Here is a 14872-nt window from a genome sequence, read left to right as displayed (position 1 = left end):
AAAGCACAGTAAACCATCTGAGCAAAAGAGATCAGCCTCTCATTAAAACAATATAGGTTGTCAACATCAAAGACAATTTTTCAGCAATCAAAAACTCAAGTACTTCAGATTTATTTTTTAGATTTAGGTTTTATTGTCACATGTACTCAAGCAAAAGAGTACAGTGAAAAGTGTACAACGTACCCCCACACAATGTTATCTTAGGTGCACAGTACCTCATCATGAATATAGAACATAGAACATAGAACAATACAGCACAGAACAGGCCCTTCGGCCCACGATGTTGTGCCGAACTTCTATCCTAGATTAAGCACCCATCCATGTACCTATCCAAATGCCGCTTAAAGGTCACCAATGAATCTGACTCTACCACTCCCACGGGCAGCGCATTCCATGCCCCCACCACTCTCTGGGTAAAGAACCCACCCCTGACATCTCCCCTATACCTTCCACCCTTCACCTTAAATTTATGTCCCCTTGTAACACTCTGTTGTACCCGGGGGAAAAGTTTCGGACTGTCTACTCTATCTATTCCTCTGATCATCTTATAAACCTCTATCAAGTCACCCCTCATCCTTCGCCGTTCCAACGAGAAAAGGCCGAGAACTCTCAACCTATCCTCGTACGACCTATTCACCATTCCAGGCAACATCCTGGTAAATCTTCTCTGCACCCTCTCCAAAGCTTCCACATCTTTCCTAAAGTGAGGCGACCAGAACTGCACACAGTACTCCAAATGTGGCCTAACCAAAGTCCTGTACAGCTGCAACATCACTTCACGACTCTTGAATTCAATCCCTCTGCTAATGAACGATAATACACCATAGGCCTTCTCACAAACCCTATCCACTTGAGTGGCAACTTTCAAAGATCTATGTACATAGACCCCAAGATCCCTCTGTTCCTCCACCTGACTAAGAACCCTACCATTAACCCTGTATTCCGCATTCTTATTTGCTCTTCCAAAATGGACAACCTCACACTTGGCAGGGTTGAACTCCATCTGCCACTCCTCAGCCCAGCTCTGCATCATATCTAAGTCCCTTTGCAAACGACAAATGCCCTCCTCACTGTCCACAACTCCACCTATCTTCGTATCATCTGTGAATTTACTGACCCACCCTTCGACTCTCTCTTCCAAGTCATTAATAAAAATTACAAACAGCAGAGGACCCAGAACTGATCCCTGCGGAACTCCACTTGTAACTGGGCTCCAGGCTGAATATTTACCATCTACCACCACTCTCTGACTTCGACCGGTGAGCCAGTTTTCTATCCAATTGGCCAAATTTCCCTCTATCCCATGCCTCCTGACTTTCCGCATAAGCCTACCATGGGGAACCTTATCAAATGCCTTACTAAAATCCATGTACACTACATCCACTGCTCTACCCTCATCCACATGCTTAGTCATGTCCTCGAAGAATTCAATAAGACTTGTAAGGCAAGACCTACCCTTCACAAACCCGTGCTGGCTGTCCCTAATCAAGCAGTGTCTTTCCAGATACTCATAAATCCTATCCCTCAGTACCCTTTCCATTACTTTGCCTACCACAGAAGTAAGACTAACTGGCCTGTAATTCCCGGGGTTATCCCTATTCCCTTTTTTGAACAGGGGCACAACATTCGCTACTCTCCAGTCCCCTGGTACCACCCACGTTGACAGTGAAGACGAGAAGATCATTGCCAACGGTACTGCAATTTCCTTTCTTGCTTCCCACATAATCCTAGGATATATCCCGTCAGGCCCGGGGGACTTGTCTATCCTCAAGTTGTTCAAAGTGTCGAACACATCTTCCTTCCTAACAAGTATCTCTTCTAGCTTACCAGTCCGTTTCACACTCTCCTCTTCAACAATATGGTCCCTCTCGTTCGTAAATACTGAAGAGAAGTACTTGTTCAAGACCTCTCCTATTTCTTCCGACTCAATACACAGTCTCCCACTACTGTCCTTGATCGGACCTACCCTCGTTCTCGTCATTCTCAGGTTTCTCACATACGCATAAAATGCCTTGGGGTTATCCTTGAACCTATCCGCCAAGGATTTTTCATGCCCTCTCTTAGCTCTCCTGATCCCTTTCTTCAGGTCCCTTCTAGCTATCCTGTATCCCTCCACTGCTCTGTCTGAACCCTGTTTCCTCAACCTTATATAAGCCTCCTTCTTCCTCTTTACTAAACATTCAACCTCCCTCGTCAACCAAGGCTCCCTCACACGACCATTTCTTTCCTGCCTGATAGGTACATACATATCAAGGACACGTCGTATCTGCTCCTTGAAAAAGTTCCACATTTCCACCACATCCTTCCCTGACAGCCTATGCTCCCAACTTATGCTCCTCAAATCCTGTCTTACAGCATCGTAATTTCCTTTCCCCCAATTGTAAAATCTACTTTGTTGTGCGCACCTATCTCTCTCCATAACCAAGGTGAAAGTCACAGAATTGTGGTCACCATCACCAAAATGTTCACCCACTAACAAGCCCATCACTTGTCCCGGTTCATTACCGAGCACCAAATCCAATATGGCCTCCCCTCTGGTTGGACAATCTACATACTGAGTTAGAAAAGCTTCCTGGACACACTGCACAAACACCGTCCCGTCCAATCTACTTGATCTAAAGAGCTTCCAATCAATATTTGGGAAGTTGAAGTCGCCCATGACTACGATCCTGTGGCTTCTGCACCTTTCCAAAATCTGTTTCCCAATCTGTTTCTCCACATCTCTGCTGCTATTGGGGGGCCTATAGTAAACACCCAACAAGGTGACTGCACCTTTCCTATTTCTGACTTCAGCCCATACTACCTCCAAAGGCAGATCCCCCTCAAACTTCCTTTCTGCAGCCGTTATACCATTTCTAATTAGCAATGCCACCCCCCCCTCCTTTTTTACCACCCTCCCTAATCTTACTGAAACATCTGTAACCAGGAACCTCCAACAGCCATTCCTGTCCCTCATCTATCCATGTTTCCGTGATGGCCACAACATCGTAGTCCCAGGTACCGATCCACGCCTTAAGTTCACCCACCTTATTTCTGATACTCCTTGCATTGAAGTATACGCATTTGAGCCCATCTCTGTGTCCGCAAGTATTCCCTGTCAGTGCTACCTTCTCCACAGCCTCCCTACAGTCTTGGACATCCTGACACACAGCTAGCTTACTTGTTGGACTACAAGTCCGGATCCCATCCCCCTACCAAATTAGTTTAAACCCCCCCGAAGAGTGCTAGCAAACCTACCCCACAGGATATTGGTGCCCTTCTGGTTCAGGTGCAACCCGTCCTGTTTATACAGGTCCCACCTTCCCCAGAATGCAGTCCAATTGTCCAAATACCTGAAGCCCTCCCTCCTACACCATCCTTGCAGCCACGTGTTCAACTGCACTCTCTCCCTATTCCTTGCCTCACTGTCACGTGGCACCGGCAACAACCCAGAGATGACGACTCTGTCCGTCCTAGCTTTTAGCTTCCAGCCTAACTCCCTGAGCTCCTGAATGACCTCCCCACCCCTCTTCCTACCTATGTCGTTGGTGCCAATGTGTACCACAACTTCTGGCTGGACACCCTCGCCCTTAAGGATTCTGAAGACACGGTCAGAGACGTCTCGGACCCTAGCACCCGGGAGGCAACAAACCATCCGAGAGTCTCGCCCATGTCCACAGAACCGCCTGTCCGTCCCACTAACTAGAGAGTCTCCTATAATTAGTGCAAATCTTAGTTACAGCAGTAGAAAAATAAAGAAATAAGTTAAAAAGTTCAGCACTACAGTCTTATTAGTATAAAAGTGGAAACATAATGAAATAAAGTTAAAAAGTCAAACATTACAGTCCATTCTTAAGCCATGGATTAGCCAACACTCTAAGATGGACTTTGCCAAAGAGAGCTTGCTCCTTGCACCGGCCTTGTTTTTAACCACACTGGGCTAAGACCCACCGGCCTTGTTTTTAACCACACTGGGCTAAGACCCACCGGCCTTGTTTTTAACCACACTGGGCTCAGACCCACCGGCCTTGTTTTTAACCACGCTGGGCTAAGACCCACCAGCCTTGTTTTTAACCACACTGGGCTATGACCCACCAGCCTTGTTTTTAACCACGCTGGGCTAAGACCCACCGGCCATGTTTTTAACCACCCTGGGCTAAGACCCACCAGCCTTGTTTTTAACCATGCTGGGCTAAGACCCACCAGAATGTTTTTAACCACCCTGGGCTAATGCCTACTTATGCTTGCCAGCCGCCTTTGCCACCACACACCTCTACTGGGCCCACCAGGCTTCACCATCACCCACAGTTTGTTAAAGGCATGGTTTCAGAATGTCACATCAGTGAATATAGAAGTGGTCAGCCTTCCACCAACTATATACTGATTGTAACAAAAGAAGTCACCTCTTAACAAGGTGCTACAGTCTAAGGAGCATACTAAGCACTGACTCAAGCCAGGCAATTTAAAAAAAAGGCAAAGGTTGGTGGTGTCTTGCTAATCTGAATTGTTTAAATGGAAGAAAATTACAAAGCAACATTGAGAGACTAGATGAATAAGCAAAACACTACTAAGTAGTATCTGGTCAAAAACAGCAAGGAGGCATTTGGACACTAGATATGGTACAGAAAAAAGAAGAGCTAGAAAGCTACCCTACAACAGAGAACCACAGAGACAGCAAGAAAAAATAAATAGGACAAAATTACTGTACTTATAGGGGATGGAGAGTTGACGTTATAGTTGAGTTTGCATGAGAAAAAAAACAATTTGCATTCATCACCTCAGGATGTCTCAAAGCATTTCACAGTCAATTAAATACTTTGAGATTGTAATTATCAATGTAGAGTAAGTTTGCACACAACTGGTCACAGAATCAACAATGAAAAAATTCTCAGATAATCTGTAATATAAATATTAACTCTGGAATAAATATTGACCAAAAGACCAACAATGACTCCCTGCACCCCTTCAAAATGGTGCCATGGGATATTTTATGCTCATGCATGGGGCAGACAGGGGTCTTGGGTTTGACATCACCTGTGAAAGGCAGTATCCCTGACAATAAACTCCCTCAGAGCTCTGGAGTGTCAGCCTCACATTTTGCCCTCAAGTCTCTGGAACAGGGTTTAAATCCACAGCTCTTTGCCTCAAGAGACGAGTGTGCTACCAGAGAAGAAAACTTAGCAAGACAAAGATAATCAAAATTCTGAGAGAAATAAATTTGAAAGCAGAAAAGAATGTTGTACAGTTAATAACTGATTGCTTACACAGGACATGATTTCTAATACTTCCTTGATGACTTTCCTGTACACAAAAACCTTGGGGCGATTAAAAAAAAAGCTTAATTACTTCCGTACTTATTTTGGCACTTTGCAATTTGTGTTTGTATTTGAAGGGAAAATGGTTAATGGCAAACATCTGGCCATAATGCGAGAACATTGTTATGCTTGTATCAGGCATTATTCTATTGTAATTGAATTTTCATGTAACATTAATGATTTAAGTATAGATTTGAAGGAAGTCTTTTGTTATCAAGAATATATGTTAACACACGACTTTGTGAAATATATGTTCATCAAGTCTATTCATTTGTACTTTTTGCTATCTTTGATTGTAGTTGTAGAAGTTTCTGACAACATTTCCAATTAAAATTACAAATTTATATACGTTAAAAGGAGTTGTACATTTGTCTTTTATAGAGTAGGGAACATTTTAATTTTCACATATTATGAGAAAGTGAAAAAGATAGTATTATCTGCCTGTTATAAATTTAAACTGACTTCTATGAAAACGCAAGTCAGGAAAGACATATAACACGTGGCTGAGTCATTCTTCAAATGTCCCCTCCAAAACAAACACCATCCTGTCTTGGAACTATATTGTCATTCCCTCACTTTCACTTGGTCAATGTCCTGAAATTCCCTTCCTAACAGCACTCTGCATGCATCCACAGCACATGCATTGTAGCAGTTGAAGAAAGTGGTTCATCATCAAATCGATGAGACAAATAAGGGATTAACAAATAAGCTTTGGCCTTGCTAGTGAGCTTCACATCCTATGAACAAACAATAAAAACTAATGCCCAATGCATGTGTTAACGTTTGTTGGCTAGCTTTCCATGTCTGCACTTTGTTGCCAATATTTTACTTTGCAGCTTAAATAAAATTTGCACTTTATTCGGATTTGGTTTCAAGAATCGAGAAATTAAGCAGTTTTATTATACTGTTTATCTACAACTTGAATAATTCAACAGAGAATTAACATGCTTTGAATACCAGCAACATTGATGCAAGTTGTAAATTGGACGCTCGTATTGTCAGTGTAAATCTGAATTTGGTACAATTTTTTGATTGATTAGTATGTTCATTGCAGAATTATTTTTATACCAAAACATAAAACAAAAATGTCTGCCATTGGACTTCAACTATGGAATGGGAAATGTAAATTTGGAGAACTGAAAATATCAGGAAGTCTGCATTTGTAACCAGATTGGGTATTTTAGTGCATGCCTTGGGCTGGTAATTTAATACTGGTGAACACTTGAACTGAATGAGGCAGCTGTAGATATAATCCTCTGACATCCTACTCAATCCAGATCATCCTTAGTTAAGCTAAAAGCAATCTCAGAATCTACAGTGTAAATGTACCATAACTGCTATTCTGTAAAGTTCTACCTTTATGTTAAGAAAAGACATTTATTTCAGATGAAGGGTTTTGCTTTTCCCTGCCTTATGAAATACATCAAGACTCAACCCATGAACCATGTTTATTTTGGGGGCTTAAAGTTACAATTTTACACATCTGATTCAAATCAATTTTATCTACAAATGGATTTAATCAACAACTAGATTGGAACCTTTACATCATAAGAACATCAGAGTTAAATTAAATGCTCTACCTTCACATTTAACATAAAACTGTTCGACTATAACACAAAATCATTAAAACTGCGTATGTTTTATTATTCTATTACTTAAAGTTGAACACTGATTTGGATGCAAATACATAACAAACACTCTAAACAGTAATGCTATAGAGGTCTTCATGACCCAATGTTGAACTATTGATCTGACATTGTAAAATGATTGATAGCATTTGAAAATTTTAACCTTGCTACAGACAACTGCAGCAAGCCAGTGTGGAAATATTTCAAAATTGTTAAGATTAAAGTTTCAACCACTCTTATGTTATTTTATCATATTTTTATTTCAATATAAAGAACTGGGTAGCTTGTCACCTGTTCTCAGTCACTTTCAGTTTGATCAATAATTGAAGATTTGCAACCGACAATTCAGTATGTGTACTCAAGTATGCATGTGTCTTGCTCCCTATTCAATATCAAACTGGCATTCCAATAACTAACACTATTGTGAAGTTGAAGAATCCTAATGATATCAAGTTAATACATAATATGAGAACCTGAAAACGTTGTTGCTTAGTACAGTAATTGAATATGTTCCACTACCATTCAAATTTCTAACTTTGAAAATCCACCAGTACACATTTAATCCTTACCTTTCTGGCTCCCAGATTTACACGATGGGGGGTTGTGCTTGTTCAAGCTGTTACTACTTTGAGTTTGCCTGTTCATAGTTGCAAGAGCCTTCGTATTACTGCTGGTTGCCGTTGCTGCCCTTGCAGTGGGGCCAGGAATCCTAAAGGAAAAAACATAGTGTCTTGACTGTAAATGTAAAGCAGATTCACAAGAGAATAACGTCTTGCAAAAGAGAAATGAGACTATCTGGGTTTAACCACAAATGGAAACAGCACTGGAATCTGAAGGGAGGGGAGAAAAAAAGTTCAATTATGCTGATCCACATACTGAGACTAAAGTAAAGAAATTACCTCATCACTCTTCAGAGAGAAAGATGATATGTCTGCAGCATTATAGAACTGTTTTATTTTAGATTAAAAGTTGCAGTTCATGACCATTAGTTCAGCTGCCAGCTTAATAATAAATATGAAGGTGGGTTTATATCTGCTGGGGATTGACAAATGCCCAACCCAATTTTAATATTAACCACACACCATCCACTTCTAAATAACAACTAAAGCCCAGACATTGCTGAGCACAGAGTCTTAATCCCTTGGTTGGACAGTAGCTAGAACTAATCAATGGAAATAATGCCACAAGGACTGAGACTGATACTCAGAACCAGTAATTTCTCTTCTGGTTGGTTCACCAAAAAATGTAGGAATGATTGACTGTTGAGTCACTTATGAGCAAAGAATATTACACATAAATACGAGAAGGATTGAGCAATCAAAATTAAAATTACTCTGAGAATATTGTTCCATTTTCTTCTAACTAATTAGTTGAGCCTCAGCATCAAATATATAATGCATTTTACAGGTATTTACAGCACCTTTAATTATTCTTCAATATCACTTAGTTTGGATTTCCTCATACCACCGAAACTCTTCTTATGTACTCTCAGTTTTTTCAAGCTGGTTGAGAGATCCAGAGAGTAGAAGTTGGTCAGGCAGATTTCAGCCACATAGGCCCAGATTTTCCAATGGCCAGCTATTCAATTCTGAAGCACAGATTGGAATTGGGCATGGGATCTTTCAAGATCCACACTGTAGCAGAGTCTGAGGGAATTGCTTAGGATTTAAACTGAAGATTTTGTTGAGCAATTACCCTATACTGGAACCTTCTGAATGTAGCCATTAAAATTAGAGAATTCAGAGGATTCTGATTCAGTTAAGTAAGTAGTTTGTGAGGAAAAGTCAGACTATTAAATACCTAGTCTAAATCCAGACTAAGTATTCAAGTGACATCTCAACTTACCTCACACACATCATTGCACCTTCCCAGATACCTTAAATGGCACAGCATGACCCAACAAACTCCTTCCTCTGACACCAATTTGGCACGATAATGACAACTCACCCATTCATTCCCAGTTTACAACTCGTTGTCTTCTCTTCACTTCACCCAAACCCCCGGCCACCAATTGTCCCACCAGCACTTCTTCAACTCTGGACTTGATCCACTTAACCACCTCTCAACTCAACAGATACCTGCTCCCTCTGAGATCCAACAACAAATGCCCTCATCCCGCAGGGGATCTGACACAAACCACCTTGCCCCTCAATTTCCCCAACTAAGGGATCTAAACTCTCCCTTTCTCTGATCACTGTATCTGACTCTGCTGCACATTATCTGGGACTTGAGCCCCCCCTACCCCAGACCATTTTTTCCAACCAACTGAGACCTATCCTAAACATTCCATCATTTACCTGGCTCCCTTACCACTTTGCACTGTGGCACTGTGCCACTTGGCATCCTACCCACATCCACTTGGCAACCTACAGCCCCAGCATCCATACCTCAGACTTAGCTGACATATTAGCCATTTCACTGCAGCTGCCAAAATGTGAAGCTGGACCTTTAAACATCAGAACACAATGTTAACCAAAAGGTTAAGTTTCTTGCTGTGCCTCAACTGTTCTATGCTATGGTGAGCCTGTCAGAATGGATGGCTATGTATTTTCAAAGGAACCTTGATCAGAATCTCCTGTCAAAAACGCAGAACTCATGTTTTTCAGAAGATGGTAGGTGGCAAGCTGCGTAGGATTGCCACTCTCAGAAAATTCATATACTTTTCTAATCAGAATTGCTTTCCAACTTTCACATTGCAAAACACACTGATCACTCATTCTCGACAATTACCAACTAACTAACATGTAAAAATCACCAATCTCTTCATTCCATTTTGTGTCAGGTATTCCTGTCAGATCCTACTAGAAGGTAACAGGTTCCCCTTGCCTATTTTCATAATAAACAACTTATAGACAATAATATTCAGAAGATGATGATGGATTTATGAATCAAAGAGATGACATTATTTTGGCCACAAAAACATTCAGCTCAATGATTAATACAAAGTGATGGCATTTTATGCAAAATGACAATATCTTACATTCCAACTTGCTTTTAGTGGACATTAGAGTTTCAAATATCCTTTTTCTGGTATTTGAAATGGTTTCTCAGAGCTCGCTTCTTTCTTTATAAAGCAATCAGTATGTTGACTGTTACTATGCACGCATCTTAATTTTGAAATTTCACTATTCTCCAGCAAATGTTTAAAACTGCAATATTAATACTCAGTACTCTTTTAACTTGATGCATATTGTTGGTAGTATGATAGCCCATAGTGACATATCATTAATGTGGCGCACAAGGGATACTTGGACTGAAACCCTTTTTGCAATTACTTCCAACATCCTACTGAGGAAAATTCCATACCGACTGCGTCAACAAGAGCAAGAATTTCTGTTGTTAAGGAACTTCTTAACTATTCATCTGATCTTTTAGCTCCCCAAGCTGAAGGACACTCACCTCACTGTTCCAAAAAAAATGCATAAACTCTCCCGCACTTCAGAATCTAACATCAATGTTTACGTAAGAAATATCACTAAAAATGGTTAACACAGTTGGCTGGATGGCTGGCTGGTGATGCAACGTTTTGCCAACAACAGAAGTTTAATTCACGTACCATTCGAAGTTTGCACAAAGGACTCTCCTTCTCATTCTGGATTAGTGGTGCTGGAAGAGCACAGCAGTTCAGGCAGCATCCAAGTAGCTTTGAAATCAATGTTTCGGGCAAAAGCCCTTCATCAGGAATCTCCTTCTCATGCGCTGCCCTGTCCTGAGGTGTGGTGTCTCACAGGTTGAACCATCACCAATTGTCTCTCTCTGATGAGATAGTAGCCCTATGGCTATCGTTCTTTAACTTTTATTCCTGCATCCTTTACTTGCCTTGGATTTAACATGATTAACTTTTGTTTCCTAAATTTCTGCTGGATGATGTCAATAATGTTTCTTCAATTTCACGAGTGTGCAGTTTATGTTCCATTAAAGCAGTACAATAGAGTTACTATTACACAAATTGCGAATCACAGATTTTTCAAACACAATAGCTTTATTGTCTTCCATACTTATTTCATCTCTGCTTTTTTCTTTAATGGCCCACTTAATAACAACTGTATTTCACTAAATGCTATATCCGTGCCAATAAAATGATTGATTCAAATATTCTACAAGGAATGACCACTCTTTTGAAAGATTTGAGTTGCTATCATCCCGAAATCTGAAAGTGGGAGAACTTTCAAATCCCTTAACTTTGTTCTGAATCTGATTATTCAGGGTCTAGGTAGCATTTCAACCAGTCTATTCTACACTTTTCATTAACAGAGGGATTTTCATTAGCAGAGGGATTGAATTCAAGAGTCGTGAAGTGATGTTGCAGCTGTACAGGACTTTGGTTAGGCCATATTTGGAGTACTGTGTGCAGTTCTGGTTGCCTCACTTTAGGAAAGATGTGGAAGCTTTGGAGAGGGTGCAGAGAAGATTTACCAGGATGTTGCCTGGAATGGTGAATAGGTCGTACGAGGATAGGTTGAGAGTTCTCGGCCTTTTCTCGTTGGAACGGCGAAGGATGAGGGGTGACTTGATAGAGGTTTATAAGATGATCAGAGGAATAGATAGAGTAGACAGTCAGAAACTTTTTCCCCGGGTACAACAGAGTGTTACAAGGGGACATAAATTTAAGGTGAAGGGTGGAAGGTATAGGGGAGATGTCAGGGGTGGGTTCTTTACCCAGAGAGTGGTGGGGGCATGGAATGCGCTGCCCGTGGGAGTGGTAGAGTCAGAATCATTGGCGACCTTTAAGCGGCATTTGGATAGGTACATGGATGGGTGCTTAATCTAGGTTAGAAGTTCGGCACAACATTGTGGGCCGAAGGGCCTGTTCTGTGCTGTATTGTTCTATGTTCTATGTTCTATGTATATAGCATCAACTGACTTATTCTGACTTGAACATATTCATCATTGACCTGAACGTTTTTGTGGCCAAAATAATGTCATCTCTTTGATTCATTTCTCCATCATCATCTTCTTCTTCTGAATCTTCCAAATTGTGTTCAGTTTTGAATACTGTATTTACCATTTAGGATTGATCAAGGCAAAGTGGCATTCTGAATTGTACCTGAAATATTGACTGACTACTGTCTGAGCATTTCCTACATTCACACCTTTATGGTAAGTGAACAATTCTCTTCACTTTTCAAACATCAATAGCATACTTGTCCTAATTCTTCTTGATTAAGCATGGGCAGCACGCTGGCTCAGTGGTGAACATTGCTGCCTCACAGCGCCAGTGACCTGGGTTTGATTCCAGCCTCGGGTGACTGTCTGTGTGGAGTTTGCACATTCTCCCTGCGCCTGCGTGGGTTTGATCTGGGTGCTTCAGTTTCCTCCCACAATCCAAAGATGTGCAGGTCAGGTGAACTGGCCATGTTAAATTGCCCAGAGTGTTTGGTGCATTAGTCAGGGATAAAAATAGGGTAGGGGAATGGGTCTGGTTGGGTTACTCTTTGGAGGGTTGGTGTGGACTTGTTGGGCTGAAGGGCCTGTTTCCACACTGTGGGGAATCTAATCTAATCTATTCTATTGTTTGCTGCATCTGGTTTTCACATGTTTTTGTCAGCCCATTATGTTTTCCACTTTCTGCCAAAAGGCCAATTGCCCTGTTTGTGCCATGAATCCTGCTGGAAGGGAATGCTAGCCCGAATGTTTTTTTAGTACTTCTGACATATGTTCTGGCAGAATATGCTGCTCTGCAAATCTAAGATGGCAGGAGCCGAGTCGCCGTGTTGCGTCCAAGCTTCTCACTAGGGCTCTCTGTTTCTGCCTCTTCGCTAAAGTGCTTTTCTTTTCCCTTTTTGCTTTTTCTGTCTTTCTTGCTGCAATTTTTTCCTCTTTGGAGGATTTTGTGGCATCTTCAGCAGGGCAAATGTGGGCCTGGCCACGCAAGCACTTGCAACAGCGATGGCAGGTGTCAGCTCCTCAGGGAGAAGGAGCCCAGCTCAGAAGAGAGCAAGCCCTGACAGAGCTCGCGATGGCAGCCATTGTGGGTCCAGCGAGCGATGGTATTGGAGTGTGATAACTTTGATGTTGATGGGCCCAACACAGGACACAAGGTCGTGCCAATGGTACCAGCCTTCAAGATGGTGGTATCGGTCAGATGTGGCAATATGCTAGGCTTGAATCAATACTCCTGCAGGATGAACAAGAGCAACGGTTGCTTTGGCAGTGGCATGGTAGGCCCAGGGTGGGGCCCCCGGAATGGACTTGTAGGAAGTGCGGTCCCAGCATGGCTGAGCACTTAAAGAAGACTGTAATCTTTGAACTTTTTGCTTTATTTCTTTATTTTTTAAACTCTACACTAAAAGTGACTGCAATGTTTAACTTTCAACATTGTTCTTTCTTTCTTTCTACCTTGTTCTTCAGATTTTGTGCCTGGGTGCTTGTACCTAAGATGGCAGCATGTGTGGAAATTTAAAAATCACACAACACCAGGTTATAGTCCAACAGGTTTAATTAGAAGCAGTAGCTTTTGGAGCACTGCTCCTTCATCAGGTTGCCACCAGGAGATTGGAGAATTTCTGAATACAATGTCTGAAGTCTTGAATCTGCTGAATTCCATGGCATACCCTTCAATGGGAATATCTTCAGTCTTTCTGAACTTGTCAAAATCTGTCTACCTCTCATTAGCAGTTAATAAATCATGTTTTAATGAATTTTATCCATGGAAGTTAATAATGTTTAAAAACTTCATCTGTGTCAAAATCACAACTCTTCGGTTCTTGTGGGAAAAGGAAGCATTGCTTCTTATCTTGTTTTTATGGCAGAAAAAGTGCCAAAGTGGTGCCCTTCTTCTTTCCTCAGTAAAGAGGCAATGAGGGTCCACGTGTTTACTTCATTGGTCATAAGGTTCATATTCAGAAAACAGGGGCGAGTAATCATAGTATGAAGTAAGATACTTTGGATTTTGATTCAGTTATCTCTCTGAAGTTATCTCCAAACTATTCTGATTATAATAATCTTTGTTCTCAAATCATTGATGTTTGAACAGCTAACTATCCACTGCTACTACTGTTAAATACCAGAGGTAAAAGGTTGGTGTGACAGAATTTCAGGCACATACTGGTCTGAGTTTTATGCCAACTCACATTCCTCCAACACCTTCCTGCCAGACACAACTAGATGAGAAGATACATTATAAGATGAAAATTATTGATCATTACAAAAATATGTCAGCATTTTCTGGACATATTTAAATAAAAATGTCAAAGCTTTGCATTAAAAAGTATTTTTCTCTGATGTACAGTGCCTTTCATCTTTCCAAATCAATTGATTTGAAATCAGTCTCCCAGATTGTACCCCAGGTCCCAAGTTTTAAATCTAATTATTTCAACAGTCACTTTCAAAGACATAAACGTATCAGTACGAGCATTGTGAAGCTATTTATAGTTGTGCCAAAGGAAGTGTTTTTTTTCTAGGATTTGTTCTTCCTGTCCATAGCTATTCCAATAAGCTTCTGAATTGAAATGTAATCTGACAATTGCTTTGCGCACAACCCTAACCACTCAAAGAAATTTCACTGAGCATAGTTCACATCTTCAAGATTAATGAAAATGATCCAGTTAAACAATTACTTTTTTTTATCAACTCGCTATTCAATTAGGAAGACTTAACAAAGAGCAGCAAATTTTGAGAGTGCAAAGTTAAAAATCACACAACACCAGGTTATAGTCAAACAGGTTTAATTGGAAGCACACTAGCTTTCGGAGCGATGCTCCTTCATCAGGTGGTTGTGGAGGACACAATTGTAAGGCACAGAATTTATAGCAAAAGTTTACAGTGTGATGTAACTGAAATTATACATTGAAAAATACCTGGATTGTTTGTTGGTATTCAAACAGATGAAAGACTCATGATAGTTTCACTTCTTTCATGTATAAATCACAAAACTTTTTCTTAAAAGTTGCATTCTCAGGTTAACTGTAACAATTGGTGTTAGCCCCCTCCAAGGTGGACTTCGGGACA

At 40.9% G+C, this 14872-nt stretch overlaps 1 protein-coding gene across 6 annotated transcripts in view; it reads right to left on the bottom strand.

Moving 5' to 3' along the window:
• Window positions 1–14872, bottom strand: part of LOC140467146 (neuron navigator 1-like) — a 641282-nt gene that overhangs the window by 461955 nt on the left and 164455 nt on the right. For 4 of the 6 annotated variants that reach the window (XM_072563228.1, XM_072563227.1, XM_072563230.1 and 1 more), the window contains one exon: window positions 7492–7631. In XM_072563228.1, coding sequence (XP_072419329.1) covers window positions 7492–7631 — 140 coding nt within the window. Of the gene's footprint in view, window positions 1–7491; window positions 7632–14872 lie in introns of those variants that run through there. The other 2 variants (XM_072563231.1, XM_072563233.1) reach the window with 2 other exon arrangements.

This window comes from Chiloscyllium punctatum, chromosome 45, assembly GCF_047496795.1.
Source record: "Chiloscyllium punctatum isolate Juve2018m chromosome 45, sChiPun1.3, whole genome shotgun sequence".
NCBI classification, from domain to species: domain Eukaryota; kingdom Metazoa; phylum Chordata; class Chondrichthyes; order Orectolobiformes; family Hemiscylliidae; genus Chiloscyllium; species Chiloscyllium punctatum.
Note: the sequence above shows the minus strand (reverse complement) of the source record. Positions and strands in the feature narration are given on the sequence as shown.